The sequence below is a fragment of the Hermetia illucens genome, chromosome 1, assembly GCF_905115235.1.
Source record: "Hermetia illucens chromosome 1, iHerIll2.2.curated.20191125, whole genome shotgun sequence".
Taxonomy (NCBI): Eukaryota; Metazoa; Arthropoda; class Insecta; order Diptera; family Stratiomyidae; genus Hermetia; species Hermetia illucens.
The window spans coordinates 160,740,828-160,766,862 of NC_051849.1; the positions used below are offsets into that span (position 1 = coordinate 160,740,828).

Genomic DNA, 26,035 nt, shown 5'->3' on the forward strand with positions numbered 1-26,035 from the left:
TAAGAATGAAAATCAGTTCAGTTGAACATAGCAGACGTGCGGTTCGCGCCATGAATAGCGCAGTCTATGTCCCTAAGGCTAAAGATATTTCAAAAGATATATCGTAAAATGTCTTTGTTTTAGTATTTACAGCTCAGTTGTTCTATTAGTGTATGCCTGATAAGCAATCAAGTTACATAATCGAATTATGATATATTTGTTTGGAGTGGGATAGATGGAATGAATTTACACATAGAGCTTTGGACCCTTGCAACGGTAAGCCGGCAGCCTACCAACTAAACACATCCCATCATCAGAAAACTAGCTTCAAATCGCGTAACACATTACTTCGGACTAACCCTCCCATCCTTCCGCCTTAGAGAGCCTTCAAGCGCGGAAGTTCCTTTCATCAACCGAAGGGAAAAGGAGGAAAGCAATTTGTTAATTTAATTTCAATTAAGGAACCTCCGTTTCTTCACCGGCCGAGTTCAATCCTTTTTGCAGGAAAAAGGACGCTGGCAGTTCTCCTCAGCACCTCTAATAATGTTCTCCGGGGAGAGCCCCCTGTGTCTGCACAAAGTTCCTGATGAATTCCATCCTCCCTTCTACACGAAAGAAAGGTATGATCGGCGTTGCCCACCATCTCTTGCAGAACACAGTTCCCAATCCTATACAGGTAAAACTGAAAACCTTGGAAGCTGGGTAATGAAACAATCAATCTCACCATGTTTTCGGTTCAGCTAAGGATCTAATGAACCGCACGGTACATCTGCCTCTCGGCTCGTTTTCTCAAGAGAATTGCCACTCATTTAGTGAATGCCCCATCCTTGAACTTGTATATGGTCTTCTGTTTTTAAAAAGAAGGGCAACAAGGATCACTCCAGCGGTCATCATCAGAGGCAGCTCTGAGGTAGTATGGTAAGCAAACGCCACCCGCCAAGCTTCCCGTCTTTGTACTGACACAAACCGTCTGATACTCGTTCTTGTAAAGAGCATCAACCAAACGAAGTAAGTTGCAGTCATGGAAAGATATATCCTGTTAGCCGTAAGGTTCCAATGTTTGTGATTAGCCGAATTAAGGCCGAAACTAACCCCGTGACTTTGTCTGTCACTATTTTAATTTGGTCGGAAAAGCCGACTTTCGAGTTGGGGGTAAATCCAAGGTACTTAACAGTCTATAATTACCTCGCCGGTCACAACGGAATGCAGGGTCGCAATTGTTTTGTTAGTCAAGAGTATTATTTTACTTTTTGCCATCGGAAAGCTGAAACCCTGGGGAGTCATGCTTTCACTTACCTATCGCATTAATATATCATGTCTGTTTTGCGCCTGTACGGCAGTAAATGCCAGAACCAATCATAACCGACTATGCGCGCTCTACTGGCATGTCGAATCTTAGCAAATTGTCGTACGAAGCATTCTAATGGTTCGTTTAGGCTCTGCAGAACAGTAACTTCCACTCATCCGGAAAAAGGAGTATCATTAAAATTCCGAAGAAGAATGAAGTTGATCCCATCCCAATCCTCCTGGCATGCTAACACTCTCCGGATAAAATTTTCCGGTGGTAGCATTTCACTTAAAGTTGTCCTTAGGTTTCCCCTCTCTTTCATGAATCTTGGGCACTGGAATGGGAATACGTGTGCTTGGTCCTCTAGGATCCCATCGCAGTTACGGGAGATGGACCTGAGGTTATATACATATGTTCGCCATCATTGCCGGGATGATGAATGCCCCATCATCTGAGACGGTCCTGATGGCAAAACAAATCCTCAGGGCTGTTCTTTTATAGACCGCATCTAACATCACTCCCAAATATTTGATATTATGAAGTGATGACTTCATTCGCAACTCTAATACGAATGTAGTTTCTATTACGGAGTTTGGTGATGAGGATAGTTTCTTCTTTCTTCTGCACAAGTGCTAGTCCAGCAGCTTACCAACACTAATTACTTCGCTTCAGTACAACTCAACATCTTCGAGATGCTTTGCGACTGCGGCTAGTGCTACGTCATCAGCATAACCCACCACTCTGACCTCCTTCAGAAAAGCAAGATTAAAGTAGATGGGTCCTGTACAGGTCCGTGTTGGATACTCGCGAAGATAACGTACTCCTTTGGTCCATCATCATGATCATACCAAAGCATCCGTTCTCGCAAGTAACTATCCACAATATCAGTGAGATTGGTGGGAAAATCAACCTTCGCCAGAGACGTTTGCATAAGGTTCTAATTGGCTTAACTGAATGCATTCCTCGCGTCCAGGTTCACTGCTGCGCAATGTTTGATGGTACTACACTTTCCGTCGTATTTTCGAATAGATCATTAACTAGTTTGATGGCATCAATGATTCATCTGGTTTTGCGGATCCTTTACTACTCATCTCAAAGGCCATCTCGGTTCTCGACAGCCGCTAGCCTTACCGCTTCTATGTTGCAGTAAAGATCTTACATGCACGCTTCAAATAAATCAGCGAAAATGTTTAGAAATCACGATGAGCTTTAGGGCATTACTCGTATGCCATCCAGAGCCAGGGCTGTACTGTCCCCTATTCTGCCACAGATCCCCAGCAGGGTACTTGTAGGGTAGGTGAATGCATTTACGCACACAGTGTTGGACTCCCGGTTCGGTACATCGTCGGACTACCAACTAAACACCTCCCCATCGTCAGAGAACTAGCCTAGAACCGTTTGTCACATTACTTCGGGCTAGTCCCCGAACTATCCCGCCTTAGGGAGCCTTCAAATCAAGGAATTCCTTCCACCAGCGAGAGGGGAGAGGAGGAAGGTAACTGTCAGTTCAAGGAACCCCCTGCCCTCCGGCTCCTCCACCGGAGCAACGAGAAGGGCCCGAACGTAATGGGCAACCCGGCTCTCTTTGACAATGTTGTCTGGAGAGAGATCCCCTGTGTTTAAATAGAGCTGCTGACGAACCCCATCCGAGCTTCCACAAGAAAAAAAGTGTGGTGGACGTCGTCCACAATTCCATTGCAAAACACACAATCCGGAGATCGCGCCTTTCCAATCTTGTGCAGGTAAGGCTGAAAACCTCCCTGGAAGGAGGAAATAGTCAGTCTCACCATGCTTCCGATTCAGCCACGCACCTAAGTTGCCGATGAGCCAGTCCATCTGCCTCTAGTTTCATTTTTGCCGCGAGAGCTGCCACTCGTCTAGAGTGCGTTGTACTTAACGCCGAAACTCTAGCTGCAGCCTTGTTCGCTGCTGCTTTGATTTGCTCAAAAGAGCTCATCTTTGAGTCAAGAGTCAACCCGAGGTACTTTAGCGCTGATTTTGACTCGATTATCGACTCGCGAACGATATGGGACGCAATTCGGAATTCTGTTTTTAGTCAAGATGACTACTTCGGTTTTTTTTCAGTGCAAGGTTGAAACCATGAGTGCCGAGTCTGCTTTGCGCCTGTTTGACAGTGCGTCCAGCAAAAAGCGCTGCGACATCATCTGCATAGCCGACCAGGCGCTACTCTTCTGGCATGTCGACGTGACATCCATCCTCTTTAACCCTCTAGTGTTTCATAGAGCAGGGAGCGGTTCATCAGATAGTCCCTCAACATCCGTAAGAGATAGTTCGCCACGTGCAAAGTATTGTCTAGTGTGCCAAGAATGTCTTTCCATCTTACGGACTTAAAGGCGTTTCTGACGTCAAGTGTTACGAGGAGCACCACTGGTCGAGTTCGGCGGCTTTGTGCCTCTGGTCGTCGAACGGCGTCCACGACTTGCATGACAGCATCAATTGTGGATCTCCCTGCTCTAAAACCAAACCGCCGGGGAGATAAATCTCCGGCAGCGCGTATCGCTTCAGCGAGTCTATTTCTGATGAGCTTTTCGGGCACTTTCCCAGCAGTGGCAAGCATACATAGTGGGCGGTATGAAGACGGCAATTCGGGGTCGCCTTTCCCTTTATGGATCAGCGCAAGCCTCGTCACCTTCCAACGAGCAGGAAAAATGCCCTCTTTCAGGCAAGCGTTGAATGCGCCGAACAGTAGGTCTGGTCGGTGTTGGAATACTTCTGTTGGAATACTATCCGGTCCTGGCGCCTTCTTGTTTTTCATAGAAAAGACTGCCTGTTCCAACCCTTTTATAGAGAAAAGTGGGCAGTCCTCTGCGCTCCCCGCGCCGACGTTATCATCCTATATGCCCTTACAATGCGGTCCATCTGCGTGGCCGTAAATGAACAGGGTTTCCGCAGAGCCCCGATTTTTCGGGTTACCAGTTTGTAACCGAGCCCCACGGATCCCAGTCGACCAGATCTTGCCACATGCGAGCTTTGCTCTTGTTTATTACGCCGGCTGCTTGGCTGATTTGTACTCCGTCATTATGGTACAAGCCTCCTCCCGGTCGCCTAGACGTTGTATTAAGCGGCGGAGCCTGTAACACTCCTTCCGGAGCTCTGCTATTTCTACTGTCCACCAATACATGGAAGGTTTGCAGCGCCTCGATGCCTTCCTGTACATGGAGGCTCCGGAGACCGTCTTTATCAGGTTCATAACTGAAATTTCGACAATGTCAGCTACGGCGCCACCGCCCCCAGGAGTACCCTCTAGCGTGGCCCCCCCTGTTCCCAGAGTTTCGACAAACTTCCTGGTGTTCACTTTCGCGTCCTTCCATGCACACAACACCGAGAGTTTGTATCCACCACTTCGAAAGCAATGTATTGATGATCACTTGCCGAGAGATATTCCAGAACTCGCCACCCGTCCACCAACAAGACCAGGGATTCCGACGCGAAGGTTACGTCTGGAATGCTTCCCTCGCAGCCCGGGCGCCGGAACGTTGGGGTGGATCCGGTATTTAGAACTACCAGTTCTGTTCTCTGTGAGGCATGCCCCATTCAAGTGCATTGAAGTTACCCCCGACCAGGATCCGCCCATCCGTGTCTAAGATAGCGCCCTCCAAAGCATCAGTCCTCCGACGAAAGTCCGGCATCGTCTCATTCGGCATAAGATAGACACTAAAAAACGTTATCCCTGAACATCGAATTGCCTTCGGCAAGAACCCTAAGGAGTTTGCCGTTTCGAACCCAGATGGCAGCGGTACCTGATATGACAGGGTGTCATGAAACTGGGCCCTTGTTTTGATATTGCTCACTGATGAGTCAAACTGGGTTAGTGTCACCTTATTCGCCCATCCATCTCTTTTGTAGACTATCCTGAAGTACCTTTCGATTTTGCCTTTTGACGTTAGAGTCTCCTACCTTATGACTTTCTCCATAGTTCAAAGTCAAATCCTGGTGGTCCTGGTGAGGTCCCTTTTACAATCATGTCCCATCTCCCTACACCTCGGGAATCGATCGCACCTATTAATGCTACTGGTGTCACGAAGTGTCCAAGCAGGATGCATCTGAAACACCAATTTAATGAGATCTATTCTGTTAGACGACACCGAAATTGCGATTTGAGTGCTGTCATCGGCCTTTTCCAGACTCCCAATGGATTCTTCTCTGACTTACTTGAACTTGAATTGTTGTTTCAGAGTAGTGTAGATTTCATCTATAGGTGTTACCTATCTCCCCAAGCGTCTGTCTATCCATCTATCAAACCCACTTCTTCAGAAATGGTTATTGACAAAAACTTTGGTACAGAGGTTGAAACGGTGAACCGAACAGAAAGTATCCAACCGAAAATTTCGCAGTTTGAAATCGGCTGGACGCTAATTACGCAAAACCTCCTTGATAGTGTGAGAAACTGCATTTGCATGGTGATTAAGCTCGCAGATTATTACCACACATCTATTAGTTGTTTGGATTTTTCATTGTTAAATTTGTTGTTCCTGAAAATTGTCCTATAGTTGTGAAAGGCACAACAGTAACTTCATTCTAGAGTAACAAAATTGCATATGCGAAACATCATACTGGAAAGTTTAGTTTTATTATTTACTATTACTAAAGCAACGAAATGAATATGATAATGAATATTCAGGTCTTCAAGGCCAACTTAAACCAAAGTCTGACAATGGTGAAAATTGGCTAATACCAAACATTATCAATTTCTGCCATGGTAAGGATACCTACGAAACAGCCGATTATACTGAGAATTCAGATAAACTTAAAAACTGGAATGGATTGATTATACTTTGTGTATTTAGGATCTACCCCAAATTGACTACCCATTGGTTTAAAGATAATGTGCATAAACTCTGAAATCATTTACCAACATTGTCCACCAGCAAGACTCTCTAATCGGCATCTCAAATTTGATTAGGGAAAGAAGTCGTGCCTCATTTCAATCGAAACTAGATAGATAGAATCAAACGAGAATGTGATTCTTCGTTATTCATACAGCGATTGACACGAAATTTGGTCTGACGGGGAAACTGTAAATTCCCTTGCGTGCATGCAGTGCATAATATCGTCCCGCGTTGAGTTTAAGGGAGGCTCTCTATGCATCACTAAATATAGTTGTGTGGGCTATCAAATGAAAGGTCTCGATTAGTACTTTTCGAAGCAGATATTAGTTTCGACATAGGTTGCAAAGAGGAGTCCGAAAAGGGTCAATTATTTCAAGAACCCATTCTCAGAAAATACCCAACCTAAACGTGTAAAAAAATATGATATCCAGGCCGCAAAATACTCCCCGTTACAATATCTGCTAAAATAAAGTTGACAATAGTATATTATTATGTTTTGAAAATTCACAGTAAACTTAAGTTTATTCTAGATCCGCAAAATTTCACAATAAAGTAGACTTTGATAGTGGTGGTTGGTGATAGTTTGGTGGAAATCTCAATGGAAGGTAGATAGGTATCAGTGACCGCTCCGAGGAGCCCAATTAGCGCTGTGATGCGCCGTTTTGATGCCACAAGCCGCTAAGACGTGACTGCTGTTATAGGAGCAGGGAGGCAGAATTAGCGGCTCGGATCTTCAGGGCCAGCCCGTAGCATTCGCGAAGGAAAGCAGCTCTCCCACCGTGCAGCTAAAAATCTCTCTGAGGTCCCCAAAGAATGGTTTACAGAGTGTCCGTAGCCTAACTCTAGCTAGAGCTGGGCAATCGCATAGAAAGTGCATGAGGGTTTCCCTTCCTTCTCCGCAGCTTCGGCAATGCGAATTGTAGAGAATGCCAAGTTTGCCGGCATGGTCCCCTCCGGGTCAGTGCCCCGTGCGGACCGCTGTAACCTTGAATGCATTTGCACGCATCTGACACAGGAGCTCTCGTGATCGGGCTATGTTATAAGCGGGCCAAATTCTCCTTGACTTGGCACAGCTCGTAAGCCTTCGCCATCTTAGGCCCGCGCCTACTAGGTAGTGCGAGTAAAGTCGGCCCCCGGTAGCCGCCAGCGAAACACCGACTGAATTCACCAACAGGCTGCCAAGAGCTGAGCCTCGCCTGGCCAATCCCTCAGCCCGCTCATTCCCCTCTATGTTCCTATGCCCGGGAAGCCAGAAGAGGATGACTTTGAGCATGCCGCCCAGACGGTTCAGGGCGTCTCTGCACTGCCCCACCAGCCTGGAAGATGACGTCGCTGAATACAAGGTCTTGATGGCCGCTTGGCTGTCAGTCAGAATGGCTATGTTACGCTTGGGGCTCGAATCTCGCTCCAGCCATCGACAGACTTCAAATATCGCTAGTACTTCTGCCTGCAATACACTGGCGAAACTTGGGAAACCATAAGACTTGGATACACTGTGTGTATTCGAGAAAACCCCCGCGCCGACTCTACAGGCCATCTTTGATCCGTCGGTCTTCCACTTTGCCCTGATTGGAAAGTCCACAGCAAAGTTTCTCGTGAAGTTCAACTTGCGTGTGACATAGTCCGTGGAGAATGCCCAGATTTTCCGAGGTACTTCGTTTAGGATATTACTGTGGCCGTAGGACTTCGCTGGCCAGCATCCGGACTCACGTAGTCTGACGGCACTGCACGCTACAACGTATTTAATGTGGAGGTCTAGGGGGAGGAGATACAGAGTACATTGAGAACATCTGCCGGGCAGGACCGCAGAGCCCCAGTAGCATCTGCACACGCGGTTCTTTGAATCCTATTAAGCTTCATTCTATTGTATTTTTTTCTCAATGCCTGCTACCGTACAATAGAGTCGTACGTTAGGATCGGACGCACTGCAGCGGTGTATATCCAGAGAACCATCCTCGACCGGAGACCCCATTTCTTTGCAAAGGTTCTCTTGCAGGTATAAAAGGCAATACAGGCCTTCTTAACCCTCAATTCTATGTTCAATCTCCAATTTAGTTTTGGATCCAGGATTACACCCAGATACCCAATCTTTGTTCATTCAGCCGTGGGAGATGGAATTCAGGTATCCTTGTCTTGGTGGTGAATAGCATCAATTCCGTTTTGGTTGGGTTTATGCTGAGTCCGCATCTTGCGGCCCATAGGCATACCTTTCGCAACGCTCCTTTCATGATGTCGCTCATAATAGACGGAAACATCCCTGATACTAATATCACCAAGTCGTCGGCATACGCCACCACCCTCACCCCGCTGCTGTCCAATGTACGTGAAATTTCGTCCATTACTGTTAACCGGAGCACCGGTGAGATGGCGCCATCCTGGGCCGTGCCTCTGTTCACAGCTCTAGTCAAGTGGTTGCCTCCTAGATCCGACTGGATTATCCTAGTACTTAACATGGATGTAATCCAATGCGTGAGATACCCCTCCAATCCAATACCAGCGAAGGCTTCCTTGATGGCGTTGGTACTAACGTTGTTAAAAACTCCCTCTATATTCAAGAAGGCAGCAAGGGTATACTGCTTGTACTGCAGCGACCACTCAATCATGCCAATTACCCCGTGGGGGGCAGTTTCTGTGGATTTTCCTTTGAGGTAGCCATGCTGGGACTTAGAGAAAGGAGTTCTTTCCATAATCGTCCTTAAGTAAATGTCCAGGATGCACTCTAGGGTCTTCAGCACGAAAGAGGTCAAGCTGATTGGTCGAAAGTCCATCGCGGACTCATGACCGCGCCTGCCCGCTTTCGGTATGAAAACCACTCGTGTGCGTCTCCAGCAGTGTGGTACTTATCCTAAAGAGATGCAGCCTCGGTAAATCTCAATAAGCCACGGCACAACACTTTTCTGCCGCTTCTGTAACATGACTGGTATTATTCCATCTGGGCCTGGAGATTTATATGCGAAAAAGCTGTTTATATCCCAGCCGATCTTATCCTCAGTAATTACCGATTTGATAGTCTCGCACAGCTGGGGTGGCTGCAAAACCTCCAAGCAAGGTTCTGACTCACAGTCCTCCTCGCTGGCGGGAAAGTGCGTTTGAAACAGCAGCTCCAAGGTTTCGCTAGAAGATTCCATCCAGGAGGCTTCCGACTTTTTAAGAAAGGATGGGCTCTTATGTTCCTTAGACAGAATCTTGCTGAGCCTCCAATCATGACCGCCTCTTGTATTTCTTCAGGCAATCCTTGTATGGCTACCAATATTTTTGTCTGTAGCAGATTTCTCGGGTCAGCTTGCTGAGGCTAGAGAGATCTTCATTCCACCACGGTAGCAGTGTCTTTGTGCTGTACTTAGTAGGGCACGAGACTTTTAAGGTGGTATCGAATGCCCTTTCCAGACCTTTGACTCCAGTTCGTCTGTCGTGCCAATCTTACCAATTTGCACCCCGGAGAGTTTGTTCTCAATTACCTGGCCAAACTTTCTCCAGTCGATCATCCTGGGGTCTATTAAGAGTTTGGAGACCTCTGCGGCGAGGTCTAGACTGATAAGTATGCTACTGTGATCCAAGAATGATCTCTGGTCAGTCTCTCTCTCCAGTCCTCCACCCTAAGAATCCCATTGTCGATTATTAAGGTGATATCAAGGACCTCTTCCCAACTGTCACAGTCTTCCGAGAAAGGGAAATGGAAGGTTGGTATACTGTCCCTGTTACACACCAATAGGTTTGAAGTAATGATAAAATCAAAGAATGACTCACCTCTCTCGTTGATTTCCGAGCTGCCCCAAAGCGTATGCCTTGTATTGGCAACTTGACCACGACTAGGTCGCTGGAATTCAGGTCCGGACACTGAAAAGTGTGCAGACTCTTCTTTGCGAGAATACATGCTCTAGGTCTATCCTGATCAGCGTCTCCTATGCTGTGGAATAAATTCAAATATTTGCTTTGGAGCCCTTTGATAGTTCGGACGCCTCCAACCCAGGGCTCCTGTATTAGTGCGATGTCAATGTCTGCCTCTAAGGGGAAGACAAGCAGATTAGCTGAGGCTGCAGATTTATCTGTGTTACCCTCAGCATGATCTGCTTCCGTGGGGGGTTCGTCAGTTCCCCGTTGGACCGTCGATCGTCATCTTCTCCAACAGCTCGTTGGCGGCGTCGATTGGATCTAACTCGTCGTCCCGTTTTGCAGAGCGGAACACTTTTACCTTTGCATTCCTGACTCCGAACCGCACTTTACAATCGGCCTTTTTCAGTGCCTCCAGGCACTCTTCGTTTATACGGAGTAGTAATGGTTGGCTGTTTGTCTGAGGTTCCTCCTCCTTGATAACAACCCAGTCATCCATGGGAATCCCGGGGTTTTGAAGGCGCAGAAATTGGACGAGCGGATTCATGCGGATCTTCAGCAACCAGATGCGGTCGACCGGTCTCCTAGGCATCTCGTCGTAAGGACGATCTTGAGTTTTACGCCTTCCGCGGCGTCACTGATCTTAGCGACGTACGAACCGACAAAGTCCCTAGAGAACTGGTCCATGCAAACTATAATGTGGAACCCACGGACCACCTGAGAGGAATCAAAGCAGGGGATGAGTCCCGCGTGTTTGCCTTCGGTATCCAGGATGCTCAAAGACCATCCCCGACAGTCTGGCCTCAACACTGGTCCACACCTCCGGCGCCAGTTTGCCGCTAGCAGAATTACTATCCACCAGCGCTACACGTAAGTAGCTCCTGGCCACGTCGCTGAAGGGTTTCGCAGTTCGTGGCCTGTCGGCTGACTGTTGCAGCGCAATTTTCTTCGACTGTTGCTTAGCGTCTGAGCTCTTGTCCACTCTGTTCCGCTCCTGATCTTGCTCGTCGTGAGTTCGATTGCGTTTCAGAGCGATAGGCTTCACGTTCTGCTCAGTATTGGTATTGTATTCCTCAACAATCGCCTGGTATTTAGCTAGGTTTTTTTCATCCCGTTCGTCGACAGTACTTATTCTTATTCTTAGTAATCTTGCTAGGAATATACATGGCCTTCTGGTACTGGCTCTTGAGCAGTGGACCTTCGCTTCTTAGTCGGTTGCCGGCGACCGACGTTCTTGTCGGTTTTCGCTTTCGAGGGATCCCCCGACGTTGAGGGTTTCGAGTTAGGAGTACTATGTCTGGTATTCGCTACACCCAGTTTAACGGCAGTGGATTCCAGGCTGGAAGCCGCTAGTTCGTATGCCGCCTCGCTTCGGGAGGTCCCTGCGGTTGGTTTCAGCACAGCGGTGCTATGGCTAGCACCGGGTGTACTGCTCTCGACGGCTACTGTCTCCTGGCTGGGGGCCAGCAGCTCGTCCTCCGATTGCGCCTGGCATCCTCCCCTCTTCTTTTATTGTCGTCGTATTGTGCATCTTTAACCTGAAACATGTCCAGATCAGGCCGCCGGAAATCCCAATAATATTAACAAGGTTATAAAAGATCAAAGTTGCCCATTTCGTGTAAAATTACTACTCCACTCGAGATATAATGTCAGCACCGCGTCGAATCGAATATCGGGTATATTAAACGTGAATATATATTATTCACTACGATCTGCATATGAATGGAACCATCGTGTTGCCAAATATTGTTACATAAAAAACCAACAAAGCCTTCCAATCCTGAGGCGCCGAGCTTCCAGTTTTGGACTTTTTTCGGTCGCCTGCCATTTCAAATCTTGAATATCTATTTGGCAGAATGCGCTGATCCTTTCTTTTTTTTTTTTTTGCCTTTGTTTATGCAGGTCTAGCTGATAGTTTTGGTCTTAAGTTCAGCTATTTTTGAGTCTAGGTGTTAGCAAGGTTCAGGAATATGATATTTGAATAATGATCTAGCAGAAACAACATTTGTAAAGGATCCCGTTCGCATGCTCGAACTAGCTTATGCAGTGATATGCAAAAATGTGAAGACGTTCACTTTTTCAGAGCTTCGCATAGATGTAGGTAGACTTGGATGAGAGCTTCGGCCGAATTGAGATGGTAAAATGTAAAACTGGTCTCTTGTTTGACAAAAGGCATCTGATGATGGTCTTCTGATAAATGCCATTAAATAATTCATTATCATTTTAAATGACAATAAATTCTTCTTACCATACTAACAATAGTTCAAACTCACCAAAAATAATATTCTAGAACAATTATGATTGATATATTGGAAAACACTACCAAAAACTCAATTAAATAAGACAAAAAGATTCATCTTTTGATTAAATTAAAAACAGAAACAAGTTTATATAATTTTACCACTTCTAATTCTTTTCTTTCTTTTCAATCTTGTGATTTCATTCCAGCAGAAGATGCTGTACACATTACAGCAATATTGGGCGAAAGTGTTGTATTCAATTGTCACGTCGAATTTCCAAACGATCATCCTGTACCCTATGTCCTGCAGTGGGACAAGAAGGTGAGCGAAACGGTACGATATCAAAATCTTCTCTACTCTCTTAATAAAGAAAATTTGTTTGCTTTTATGGTATCTCTATCGAAAATCGAAAGAATAAACACAAAATACATATACTATACAATATAAAAATATTTGAAATATTTCCGTGAGTATTTTTTGCCAGAAAGAAAAAGTTATAACGTATTGGAACAGTTAATACTTTGTCAAAAAGCAAAGTATTTTTGATAATGTCTATGAAGCCTATAGTTAGCATTGCTTAAGATTGATTACAATTACTACAAGATTCTCTCAACTGACTTTCAATATTTAAGTGTATCCTTCTGAAGAATTTTTTCGAGCGGATGTGAATAAAAGGCTTTTGTCAAATATTTAAAATTAAATTGAACTCTAATCTATGTATTCCACCTTAAGCGAAGCTAACTTTATGATATATACATATAAATTCCTGTTATTTCGGGTTCAATTATTGCTCTTACATATATATCATACCTAGATGTTGAAGATCAAAGTATTTTACGCAAGCGCTTTGCTCAAGTTTATAATGAGATATAAAACTACAACAAAGGCGCAATATTAACAGTAGATGTATACAAAAGTTGAACATTACTTCTACAACATACTCCATACTCGAACATATTATCTGTCATATCCTTTATTTTGCTATATGAATATATAACTTACCTACAGTTCATATGACGTAAATAACATATGCATTCATTTGCTGACACATTTATTTTTTTGCCCAGTTTAAATATTTTCAAATATTTTTAAAAACGTACCCGCTCAGAAATACTTTTATTTAAATGGACCATTCCCATTTACATGTTTTTAACAATTTTCGTAAATTTATTGAACATATACTCATGCTTGAAGAACATTTCATTATTGATTACCAAAACATTTATATTTACCCTAACTACGCTTATATATATATAATACATCTTTGAATTTTTCTACAGAAAAGTGACACCCCCCCCTTCAAATTCAAATTTGATAGTCAAACTCAGATAAATTTAAAAACTAAATTGCCGAATTGATAAAAGAGAGTGAGAGAAGAAATAATACTGCTTTGTTTGTTTTAAATTAAGTCATTAAAAACAGGTTTCATTTGTCTGATTCATTAGTGATATTTCCTGCTTTTCCAACAGCAATTTCATTTCATAGTCACGACACCCACATGAAATAGATTGAAGAACACAACTAACAAAAGATTCATTTCATTTTATATCTTTTATATTTTGTACATTTCTCACTGAAATCTCGCCAATTCAGCTAATACTTCTCTTGCTGTATTAGTTTTGCATTAATACAAACGGCAGAGTATCTTTTCCAATAGTTGAATTTAAAGTTGAAATTTTTCAAAAAAATGCACAATTTAGCGTTCAGTACCAAAAAGAAACTAAATTTGTTTAGATTCATTTTTCTTTTTTCAACACAAACTTTGCTATCCTCCTTTTCTGAAAATCTACAAATTCTCTCTAAAAATGCAAGTTTCAGTTTTGAACCGCACAGATTACTTTTAAAAACTGTAAATAGATTTTTGATTTTAGGTTAAAACTTTTGTAAAAATTAATTTGATGGTGGCAATCTAAATATGGTTAAAGTGGTACAAACTAGAAAATGATGGTTTGAGTTGAATTAAAGACCTCATTGAGTTAGACTAATCTTCCACTATCAAATAAAGGACATACTCTTCATTTTATAAAGAATTTGCACTAGGAAATTTCTAAATAATCATTAGAAGTTGACAACAGACACTAATCTATAAAGTCACCCTACCTCTTTCTTGAGAATTGGGGCCTGGTTTTTGTTCCTTACTTTCCTGTTGGATACCCTGTGCTCCCACAACCGCTGTTTTCCAATAGACCTAAATGAAGTAATCTGTGATCTCACATTGCATTTTTTCTGAATATACATACGTATATCCAAAGATTGTAAATTGAGTAGAGCGGCAGATGTCTTGCTCATGATATACAAACCCGTGAAGTAAGGTTACCTTATTGCGAAAATTATTTTTTTTCACCTTAACCCACAACACTACGGACAATATTCAAACATTGGCTTAATGATAACAACATATGTCCATATTACCACATGGTCTGATCTGTCTGAGTACCCATGTCGAGACTAAGGTCCGTCTGCATAGCCCATAAACTGATAACTCGTTTCATCTTTGCCTTTACATGGTCGTTACTCCAAGATGTTTGGCTTCTTCGGAATGTTGAAGGAGTAAACCCCTCATATTTGAAAGGTAATCACCATTCTTTCTGACAAATAATATGTCCTGGATTTAATTCGATTAACTGAAACCGCATGCCTGAGGAACCAACTGTCAATCAAATCAACGACACATTGTAATTTTCTATAAACCTTTGCCTAAAAGCCAGCCGTGCCATCTGTAGTTCACATGGCAACGAGTCGACAAGCATACCCCCAATAGCACACCTCCTTGGGGGCAGCCACCTCAGGGTGCAGTGATATCTGCATTACCATAGCATATACCCACTTGAATAAAGTTTCTTCGTCACCATGCTCTCTGGCGGTATCACAAGATTCGTGGACAGCCGCACAATCGAAGACCTGCATCGCATACTCACCTTTCAGAGTTGCCTGCTGTATCTTGGAAACCGAGGAGTAAAGAGCAGACTCAGATAATTTCCCACGCTGGTAAGCATGTTGATTTCCATTTAGTGGGTGCGACTTTAGCGCCTTCGCACGAATGTGACACTCAACTAGTATCTCCAGACATTTCACCAAATCTCTCTGAATTTCTTTGGGTATGAATAGCGATTTTTCCCAGGTTTTGGTATGAAGGCTACCTTGCGCAAAGAAGATCATAGCCCACACTAAGAGATACTCGAAAAATATTACCTAGATGTAGTAAGTAGGTACTTCATACCTTTGACATTAATATTACCCAGATGCTTTGAGATTCTTTAAAGCTAGTATAACTGCTTCTGTTATTGATTTGTTCCTTTTGCAATACTGTTGTGTTGAAGCGTTCTCAGCAACCGTTAATTTTCCCCTCGCTGTTTCTAACACCTATTCTCCAAAATGGCCTGCACTGACTCATCGCGGGAATTCGCGAAAGTTCGATCTGATTTTCTAAGAAAACCCAATTTGCCGGCTTATCCCTTTTAAGGGTTCTACACAGCTCTAAAGTCATTCTCTCACTTTTTTGCTCCTCAAAGCATATTCTAAAAAAGTCACGCCCCGAACTTTTTACAAACCTCTTATATTCGCACTGTGAGTTTCATAATTTACCTAGTCTTCATTCATACTCCTTTAGCAAGTATCATTCCAAAGTATACTGGCCGATTTCCTAGGGAACCATTTTACTACTTTTGCCTTGGGTAATAGAGCAGGACTCTTCAAAGAACTGTGTGTTTACTATTGAGATTCTATCGCTATGGAACTTTACCTTATTACTAAGAAGCCCATTGTACTTCGGGTAAACCATTTTCCGAGGATCCCATTTCTGCATTACAGTCTGTTCGTATGTTGAAGTCAGACTAAATTCCAATTAACGGTGGTCTGACAGTAAGATCTCGCCTAGGCTCCGCTCGTCTTTAACCAGTTCTATTCGCTGTCGCTGTCATGAGATCAGCTGAAGTCATGAAATCAAATAGCTACTTTCCTATTGGTTTGCATTTGCAACTCCCCCAACAAATTTGTTGAGCGTTCACAAGCTATTAAAAGTTCAAAGCCACTTGACTGCGTATACGCTGCTAGATTTCTCACTTCTTGCATCGTTGGAAGACACACAGAATAATAAACTAGATAAACCCCCTTCTTATTATTAATCTGGGGTTGTAAGACGATGACAATTACATCTTGGATACAGAATTAGCTCTTATTTGTTAACTGTAATCCCCTCATCTGAAATTCGCGCCTAGCATTTCTCTTCCGTTTTTTTTTCGAAGATTTAAAAGTACCAGATTGGGCCTAGTCGGTTTTCAAGTTTCCCTCATTGCGGGAAGTACTGTACTCTCCTTTCTGGTTGATCGTCTCGTAGACACTAAGTGCAGACACTCCACTGAGGTGGAGAGCATATTTTCCACAAATTTCTCCCTGAAAGAAGAGAGGGCATGGCATATGATGACTTAGGTATCACCATTCTTCCCAAAAAGGATGCTACCATTTGTGCAGATTTCTTTCGGGCAACCCCCTGGTATATAGCTAGGCAATATTGCCTGATTTCCAGTTTCTCTCATTACAGGAGTTGCTGAATTCTCCCTTTTTGGACGACAACCTTTCCACTAAAGTGGAAATTTCTCTACGGAGGAACTAAAATTCGACGAAGATTCAGAAATTTGCTCCTCGGATGCGACTTGATTACTCGAAAGTGCGGGTGAATTCATGCATTATAACTTCTTCCGACTTGGAGAATAGAAATGCCTAGCTTCCATATTCATATTTTCAATATTCTTAGTAAATTACAATCAGCTACACCACCATGCCAAGTCCTGTCAGAGGGGAGACTATTATTATTTTAGTATTTTTCGATATCTTTTAGAGGGCAGAATATTACAGCCTGAGATAGTTACTTCCTGATGATTTAATCTGAATACCCGACGGTCGTCTTAAGACACGGATTGATTTTGTGACTACAAACAGAATCCCCACTGTGGCAACCAATAACGGTACCAGTCTATACTGAGTGCATGGCTCAGCATCCATACCTAAACCCTACCTAAATCTCTACCGACCTAAGAAGTATCGCACCCAAATTTGAACGCATCTTTGCGTTTGAGACCTGAAGGTCTCTTGTCCGCTTGGAGGTAATCAGAACTCCCACATGGAGCCAACCATTAATAACAGATGGTTATCCCGGTTCCCATGGTACAAGATGACCTCTAGTGATGTTTCATTGCCGATGCCACTTCAGATGGGTTCCCGTGAAAACTTAGGTTTTATCGCCCTAATTAAGCCTTACGGTATTTGCCTATTGCATCACGACCAGCAAGTCAAAGTAAGTACAGCGTTGCCGGATGCCAGCACGTGGAGATTCTCCTCGGCCACTTAGTGTTGATTCAGCTGACCGTCTACCCTCTCTCCACCTCAGAGCGCCAGCTCGAAATAGTAGTCAATGGAAATATTTCCGTTAAGAAACAACTGGACAACTAGAAGAATATAATAGCCGCTTTAGGTGGGTTATTGAATTATAACAACAGATTAATCAAGTATGTACATTCTGGGTTCTTTTTCATGATCTGCTCCTGCCAATTCACTAATAAGTTTTCCGATTCCCTTCCTGTCATCAGTACGCAAAGTGAATCAAGATCATAATATTTTATGAACAGAAATCTTCTTTGGTCTCCGGTGGTGGCCTCCTAGAAGTATCTCCGAAGGCACCTAATTTCGTTCTCTGCTTTATATTGATAATAATTTGCGCGTGTTGGTCGCTGTCTGACGATATGTTGTGTAGAAATTAGAAGAAAATTTTCTGTGTTTATTTCAGTAAATTCATGAGGTCATGAGAGTTTCTGATTTTTCAGTAAATTTCATTGAATGATGTTAGTTGATCCCAAAAAAGCATGCATCAGTTATCGACTCTTCACACCACTTTATCTGTCTCATTTCCAAACAAAAAATAGAATGTTCAAAATTGGCAAACATTCAGTCAATCGACAATGCTATTGAATTCTTGATTGGTTCCTGCAATTCACCTTCCAACTATGTGTAGAAAACCAACCATTTGGAAAACAATCAGAAATAATTGATAAATCAAATCAACCACATCATATTTATGTTGCCACTCCATCGCATTCTCTAGTAATATGAATCAATTAGTTTCACCGATTTTTTCAAACTTTCCTCTCAAATTTAGTTCTTTTTCACTTTGAATAAAGGATAATCCACAGGAGCGTCCAATCACAACCACTCACTCACAGTATTGAACCTAAAATAAATGACACAACATCCATTATTATTGCAACAAATCAATTTCAGATTTTTTATTAACGATAAAAAGGTCAACATGAACAAATTTGTAACAAATGTAAAGTCCTTTTCTGTAAAAAAAATTAACTTTATCGCACAAAAAAATTGATTTTAAATATTTGTTTGTTGAGCACAGTAGAATGTAGTTTGCATGTTTATGTTGTATTCGTGCACAATAGCTTGTACATATGCAGAAGTAATGAAAGCAAACAATTGGTCCATCGAGTCAACACATCCTTGATGGAATACAATTAAAAACGCAAATTTTGAAGAATGAATATTTTAGGAAAATTTAGTTACAATTAAAAATTTAAATTTCAATTTTTAGTTGTGCATCAAGAGGTCAATTTCAAACAAATATTTTTCTAGGATTTTATATGATACGTACGTGATCTTAAACAATGGTAATCACATAATTTTCGCTTTTATACTGAATCTCACTACGATTTTACACTTTCCTTGAACAGCGCTGCGCCAGCCATTGTTACACCCTTTGTTTCAACCCTGTGAATTCTTAAATCAACTAATTTTCGGGTAAATGATAAAAGATCTAAACTGACTTTCCAGTTCGTAAAATAATACTTAGATCACTTCATTCAAGACCGTAACCGCACACTATAGGATTAAAGCACGCCGTAGGGGGCAATGTGGTCACCATTGCGTTCGACCATGATTGTTACCCTGATTTGAGGTACTCATTTTCAGCTGAGTGGACTGGTATCCGGCGACCTTCCGTATGACACACTGGCGGTCTAAACACTGAGCTATTGGGACAATAAACATATGACAAAAAGTAGCATAGGAAGCTGATACCCTCGTTCCCACACACAAGCCTCATTCAAAATTTCCACCGAAAAAATCGACTCGTTCCACTATCACGCGCGTATCATGCGTGACAATAGCAAAAACTACCTCGAATTTTTCCAGTTTGTACGCCTCGAACAGGCCGTCAAATTCCCATCATTCGCCCCAGCCAGAAACAAACGTTGGAAATGTACTTAATAAATAATATGCAGTGCATGTAATGATATCGCAATATGCATTAGGAAATTGGAATGTTCAAATAATATAAGTAAATGTTGGGATGAATATTAGAAATTTGGAAATTGTTGCACATGCTGCAAAGCCGCGGACACAACATGACTGATTTATATTACTTTCTAGATGTCATTGTGTAAAATTATTTTCTTGGTAACAGGCCCAAGATTTGAGATGATTTCAAAAAAAATCCCTGAAGTTTTCACTTTCTCTATGTAGTGCCTCAGACCTGCAATTTTCTAAAACTAATCTAACTAGGATTTAATGAAGATTAGATTCTACCGTCTACAAACACACTTGAGTTGCATAGACCGCCTTTTTTTGGGCAAATCTGCACATTTCGAAAATTGGTAACGGTTTCTTCATCAGAAATGAGTCAATTCCTTAAGTGCTGCCTCACGTCTGCCCTATAGACCCAACAATACAGAAGAAGAACACAAGCAACACCTAAAGAGTTGCCTTTGCAATGATGTCGTCATCAGCAATTGTTGGGAAATGTGCGTATTTGCTCACAAAAAATAGGGGCTGTGTACTAGGAGAAAGGAGTAAGTTGCTGCTCACAATTGTTACGATCCGCCATCAAGTGGATGTGGGTCACTCAAAAAAGAATCCAAAATGAATCCCTGCGCTCAGGACGAAATCGTCAACAATTTTTAAACTATATCTTTGCAAATTGTTGTGTTTTGAATTTTTCCCACTACAGGATTCAATTTACCAATTACAAATGAATACTGGAGGTACCAGTTGTGCGCCTCTTCAATATTCTTTGAACTACTGATTGCTAAGTTAATCGTTGCTGATTTCAGGCGTGCTGATCTCGCTTTCGATTGTACTTTCTCTGGCTCCTATCTAGTGGAGCACTTGAGTTGTCATATTATTTTCCGTTAGTGTGAAAGCCTGCATTGTCTTCTAATCGCTTTTAACACTGTTGAATAAATTTGAGTAACAGGAGTCCATCGAACCTTACTGACATTCGAAGCCCTCTGATTTCGTATGGTCGCTGGGTTGCTTACAGATGTGAATCTGTTGCTTCATTTGAATATTATAGCCCCAACATACGTTGGCTTCGGGGGTTCCGTAGAAACTTTCATATTCTTTCCGTTGAAGTCAACCTGTATATGATTGGGCTATTCTGCTCAGGATCTTATGAGTGGACGATACCGATTTGAGAAACTCTACTTTCTCGATGGCTGCGTTCAATTCAATGTAATTAATTGTCTTTGGTTACTATGAAATCTTCGAAAAAAGTAAGCATTGTCCAGTAGAACATCTCCGTGCTAGGTCCTCCGATGTCATCCTTGTAACTCTCTCATAATCCATGTGAAACTGTAGCGAGCGCGTTCAAGTACTCCATTCACTCCAGGGTTCTGCTTTGCCAGCCCATTTAGCTTGTTAAAGCTTAGAAAAAGGCGCGCTTGGATAGCTATCGCCGTCCGTGGGGTGTCGTTCAAGATTTGTACTGCTTCAGGCTACGTTCAGTACTGGTCTGTTATCCAATAATGTCTGGAGCGTTAGATAGGATCATTTGGCCAACGATGTTAATATGCTTATTTGAAATCGCGTCCACTAGATATGGTGTTGGAAGGTGTTGCGAATGTGTCTGGACGAGCATCTTGGAACAGAAGGTTGAGTAATTCAGAGGAAAGTACCCCAAATTATCTGTTTCTAATCATCAATTGGAAAGCATTCAAGTTTAAATAAAATCACGTTTTATTTGAGGTTTGGGTTCCTCTTGTTGATCTTTGATGAAATCCTCAGCATTGAGCGCATTGCGTAAACTGATTGCCTACCTTCTTGACAATGCATCGGCCATCTTATATTTACCTTAATGTCAAGGATGGCGATAAATTCCCTATCATGAACGTTTAGCGTTGCTCGGTACCAGTAAGCTTATGCTGAGAGAACGCTAGTGGTAGGCAACGGTTACCGTCATTGGGGTATTCAACGCGTTATTATCAACGATAGAAACTGGTTTTTCTTATAGTCGAGGGAGAGAGTTACTTTTTCCTGAAATGGTTGCTTGTTGGAATTAAAATGTCGTCGATCCACTTTATCCTTAAAATGCTGATATCATTACCACGAGCTCATAGCAACCAAACGGCTAACTAATAACGTTTTGTGAACTTCCTCTTCTACAGTTGACACATTAACTTACAATTACCACATAATAGATCCAACTTCGAGGTCGACTATTGTGTTTTCAATGTTCGCTAAAGCAGCAAAATACGCAACAAAGGCACCAGCCTCCCTTTTTGGTGCCAAACGTAAGGGTACAGTATACTCTGACAAACATCCACGCAAACTCCTGACATCAAAACCCGCCAGAAGAGTTACGAATCAACCAGTATTTTGCTCTTTAAATAATAGATAATAGTGTCGTAAAAAATGTGTACCTATTATTGGTCGTGACTATTATTTCAATTCCTTGCCTCAATTTCAAAAGATGAGTGGAACCAGAAAATTCAATTGTTGCTTCATTGATGTCTACTTTCCTTCGTGGCCCGGCAATGATCCCTTCGAATCAGACGAAATTTTTTCATGGTGTTTACCTGCTAGCTATTAGTGGACTTGGGCATGGCTGGAAGCAGCCATTGTTAATTGTATGGCAAGTCCGCTAACCAAAAAGACTTTAAAAACGTCTCCCGTTAATTGTTACCTGCTATGCATCTCATGTTCAGTTGAAGTTGCGATGGAAGCTGGTCGCTCAATTCTAAGCCCTATTTCAGTTCCCAAGGCTGCTTTTCATCGCATAAAATAAACATTTTCAAGGCATCCGCCACTTGTGCTTACGCCGTCACGCCCAATTGACTTTATCAAACTGTGGCCCATCCCTATTGATCCGATATTATCGAAAATGAGCTTTCCCTTGTACTAACCATAATGCGGATTACGTCCACTAAATCGGTGCCGGCGAAGGTTCAAGAGGGACGATTTTGCTTACTGTCACTAATAGCTGTTTGACCAAAGCTTGACACCGTTTGCGCCCTAAATTGATGAATTTGACTTATTGTACATTTTTGAGAATAGAGCACTCTGCGTGTAGGTTTTTTCTACCTAGAATAATTGCAACGACAAACCCTCATTATGATCTATTTTCTATCTCAAATGTCGCTTCAACTGAACATGAGATGCATAGCAGGTAACAATGTCGCTATTCTTACTTTAATCTATGAAGCTATTCGTAAACCAAACTTCCTCAAACTCAAGCTAAATAAGTAATAATGCCTTTAAGGACAACAATTCCATATTGTCATGAAATATTAAAAACCCGAACCTCATTTTCTAGCTTTAAATCCAACAGGGTAAGATCCTCAGCATTACATGAATGTGCGCTGAATGTCATCTATTTATATTTCACAATTCCTACATTGTCTACCCTATTACTAGTGTATGCAGCTTTGTATGAATTCAACCCTCAGAGAATTATACGTGGATACTGGATTGCTCCCTTGTTATTTCATCTACAATTTACCGTTCGCTTCTTTTCTTGTCCATTTTCTCAGAATCCGCCAACGGACCAACTCTCATTTCATTCCCAGGACGCAACATGCAACGGATGATGGCAATAGTTTCGTCCGTTTGTTATAATGACTTTCTAGTCGTTCAAATTGTAATGTCGGATGAGGGCAACTAAGTATGTAAAATTACAAGGATACACTTTATATAATGTTTGTCGTACAAGGAAAATGTTTAGATGATTTAATAAATGGCAAAGCTATTATTTTAATGGAATATTTTAGTCTGTCAACTGCGGCACGTTAGGGATAATATGAAATGCAGTGATGATTGCATGCATAATAAGGACGGTGTTCATGGGGATGGGATCAGATAAGTGGACGTGAATAATTTGTAACGTCACTGGTTGAAACAGTGTTAATTATACTATTCACCGGAGATTTAAATACATGCTTCCATCTAAGCATGCCATTGAATATTAGCCAAACTCCGGATGGTTCCACTTGTTAAGGTTTTGTGTGAAACAAAACCTTATTAGAATGGTGACGGTGTCTGTCTGTCCGTCTGTCCGTCTGTCTGTCTGTCTGTCTGTCTGTCTGTCTGTCTGTCTGTCTGTCTGTCTGTCACACCCGATTTATTCGGAAACGGCTAGACCGATTGTCACGAAAATTGGTGAGAGTATGTAATCTGGTGATCCCTTTACATGCAGTAAGTGGCTCCATCTTGCGTTAAGTTTAAGGGGGGGCTCTCCGTACATGTGAATGGAGGGTGCAAATTTTTTTTTCACAGAATATAGCCAAGTAGGGTATCAAATGAAAGGTCTCAATTAGTACTTTTCGAATCTGGTCCAATATTTGATATTAGATGAAACATAGGGGAGTAAGGGTTGAAAATATGACCCCCAAAAAGTGTAACAGGTCTCGTTCTCAGAACCTATCCAACCGAAAAATCTGGAAAAAATCACAGTGGTGCATCTCTACGAAATCTAGGCCTCAAAATATATCCGGTTCCGATATCTGCACAAATAAAGTTAATAGTAGTATATTTCCACATTTTAGAAATTTACCCGGCACCCCCCCTTATGTTCATCCCAGAAATACAAAATTTGGCATGAGTGTAACGAAGAATATAATGCACAGTTTGGTCAAGTTTGAAGAAAATCCAACTATTATTAACAAAGTTATTGGGGGTGAAACTTTACAATTTTTTGTGAATTTCGTGCACTCTACAACCCGCATGACGTCATCATCACATATCAATTCGTCAATACCACAATGAAATAAGTTCTTGTGAATTGGGTCGCAGAGAATTATTATCTTTTAGTTTTTTTAGTTATTTGCCAGCCAGACATGTGCGCATGTAGGTATATAATATATGCGTGCTAATGAACTTTGCGGGTAGTACCTAATTCAGTTAGATATAAGACGTAAATCGGAAATATGGGTACGATAAATTTAGATACGTGCATACATGTGTACAGCAGGTAATAGGCAGTTTGTTTGTTTAGGGTGAGCGTGATATCTATGGCTCTAATATGTACGTATGTCTCGTAGTTTGGAAAAATATGAAGGATTATGTTGGATTTGTAGCTATATACGGACAGAGAAATGTGCGTCTCTTACATAAGATGAACACAAAACCTTTATACCCGAAGCGCGAGCTTCCGGTATTCCGACTTGTTTTTTACGTTGAGATTCTGTCAGATTACTCGCAGAACTTTTCCTGTTGGTGAATCATGAAATAGTTATAGATCAACCACGCAGAAATCGCTATTTCGATAAATTCTTATTTTCTTCAACAATGGCAAACCCAGATTTCAATTTACCATATGGTGCTCTTTCTCTAACTGACTTACCCAGCATATGTTACGTGTGATGTGATTTCCCCTATAAAATCTAGAGGAATCAGAATTTCTGTACAGAATTCCAGAACCTTTAACTGAAAAGGCATAGTGCACCAATGAACAAAGTTATTACATCTTCCCAGTTCGGTGGGAAAGAACTACAAAACGCTAAATGATTGGAGGTGACTATTAATTTCTTGAGAAGTCCCAGAAGTGTTAAGAGAGTCATTAAAAAAGTTATATTGGCGGCTATTATACCTCCAACGGGCCGCAAAATATTTCTATAAATACATTTACATTTACATTCCGTCTCCATTCAGCTACTGAAGCGTAGTGTTTGATGGCTCAAAATATTTATGGCCAAAAGTCATCACAACCATGCCTATAAAAGTTAGTGCAGGTCTGCCAAAAATCTTCATTTGTCTGAGAATTTTTTCACTTTACGCAAATGCTTTCATAACAAAAGCTACCCTCAAAAAGAAGGATCCGGGTAAGCATGGCAGATATATTTCTGAGCCAAGACAATCATTTCTTCTGCAACCGTTCTCCCGCTCAGAAGTGGGATTGACTCACATTGATCTGTTACGCTATTTCACCCTGTCAAAGGCCTGATCTGGATGCAGTTGTGACGCTTTCAAATCACCATCTAACAAGCTAGCCATCAAGCCATCGTTGTTTCGGTCAGTTTTTTGATGGTTTCCCATCATCTTCGATGCTCAGACCAAGTAAGTTCTCATCACCGCAAATCACATGTCCGCACCATCGAAGATGCCTCTCGCAATTTTTCTCCTATCTGTGCAACCCCATATCGATCGTAGATATCCTGATCTTAGATGTGATTAAGGCCTGTTAGGCCACTGGTCCAACGCAACAACGAAACGTCTCCATTACAGCGACACGCCGTTCCTTCTCTTTTATAGTAGACAAACACTCAGAACCATTGATAGTGACAGGGCGAACAGCACTGCAGTAGATTTTGAATTTGAGACGTTCACTGATAAGTCGATCACAAAAAAACGCCAATTGTGCAACGCCCCTTCATCTAATTTACGCTGATGCGTCAAGCAATTTGACAGGGCATTTTACCATTGGTTGGTAGCATTGATCCACGATATTTACTGGTATCTTTCGACGAAAATTCTGTTTTATTGAAATCACAAGCATCGCAATTGTGCAGGATGCTTTCTACGAGCAATTAAACCCAGGCTTCCTAATATGACTTTGTGACCATAATGGGTGTTCTGAA

The 26,035-nt window shown here is 42.0% G+C and overlaps 1 protein-coding gene across 11 annotated transcripts in view; it reads left to right on the plus strand.

Moving 5' to 3' along the window:
• The window catches only part of LOC119647262 (protein turtle), a 792,821-nt gene that overhangs the window by 611,402 nt on the left and 155,384 nt on the right, over positions 1–26,035 (plus strand). For 10 of the 11 annotated variants that reach the window (XR_005248829.1, XR_005248828.1, XR_005248830.1 and 7 more), the window contains exon 3: positions 12,400–12,521. Coding sequence is in view for 7 of the 11 variants with exons in the window: in XM_038048144.1 (XP_037904072.1) it covers positions 12,400–12,521 (122 nt within the window). In the remaining 4 variants the exon portion in view is untranslated. The remainder of the gene's footprint in view (positions 1–12,399; positions 12,522–26,035) is intronic. The other variant, XM_038048147.1, reaches the window with a different exon arrangement.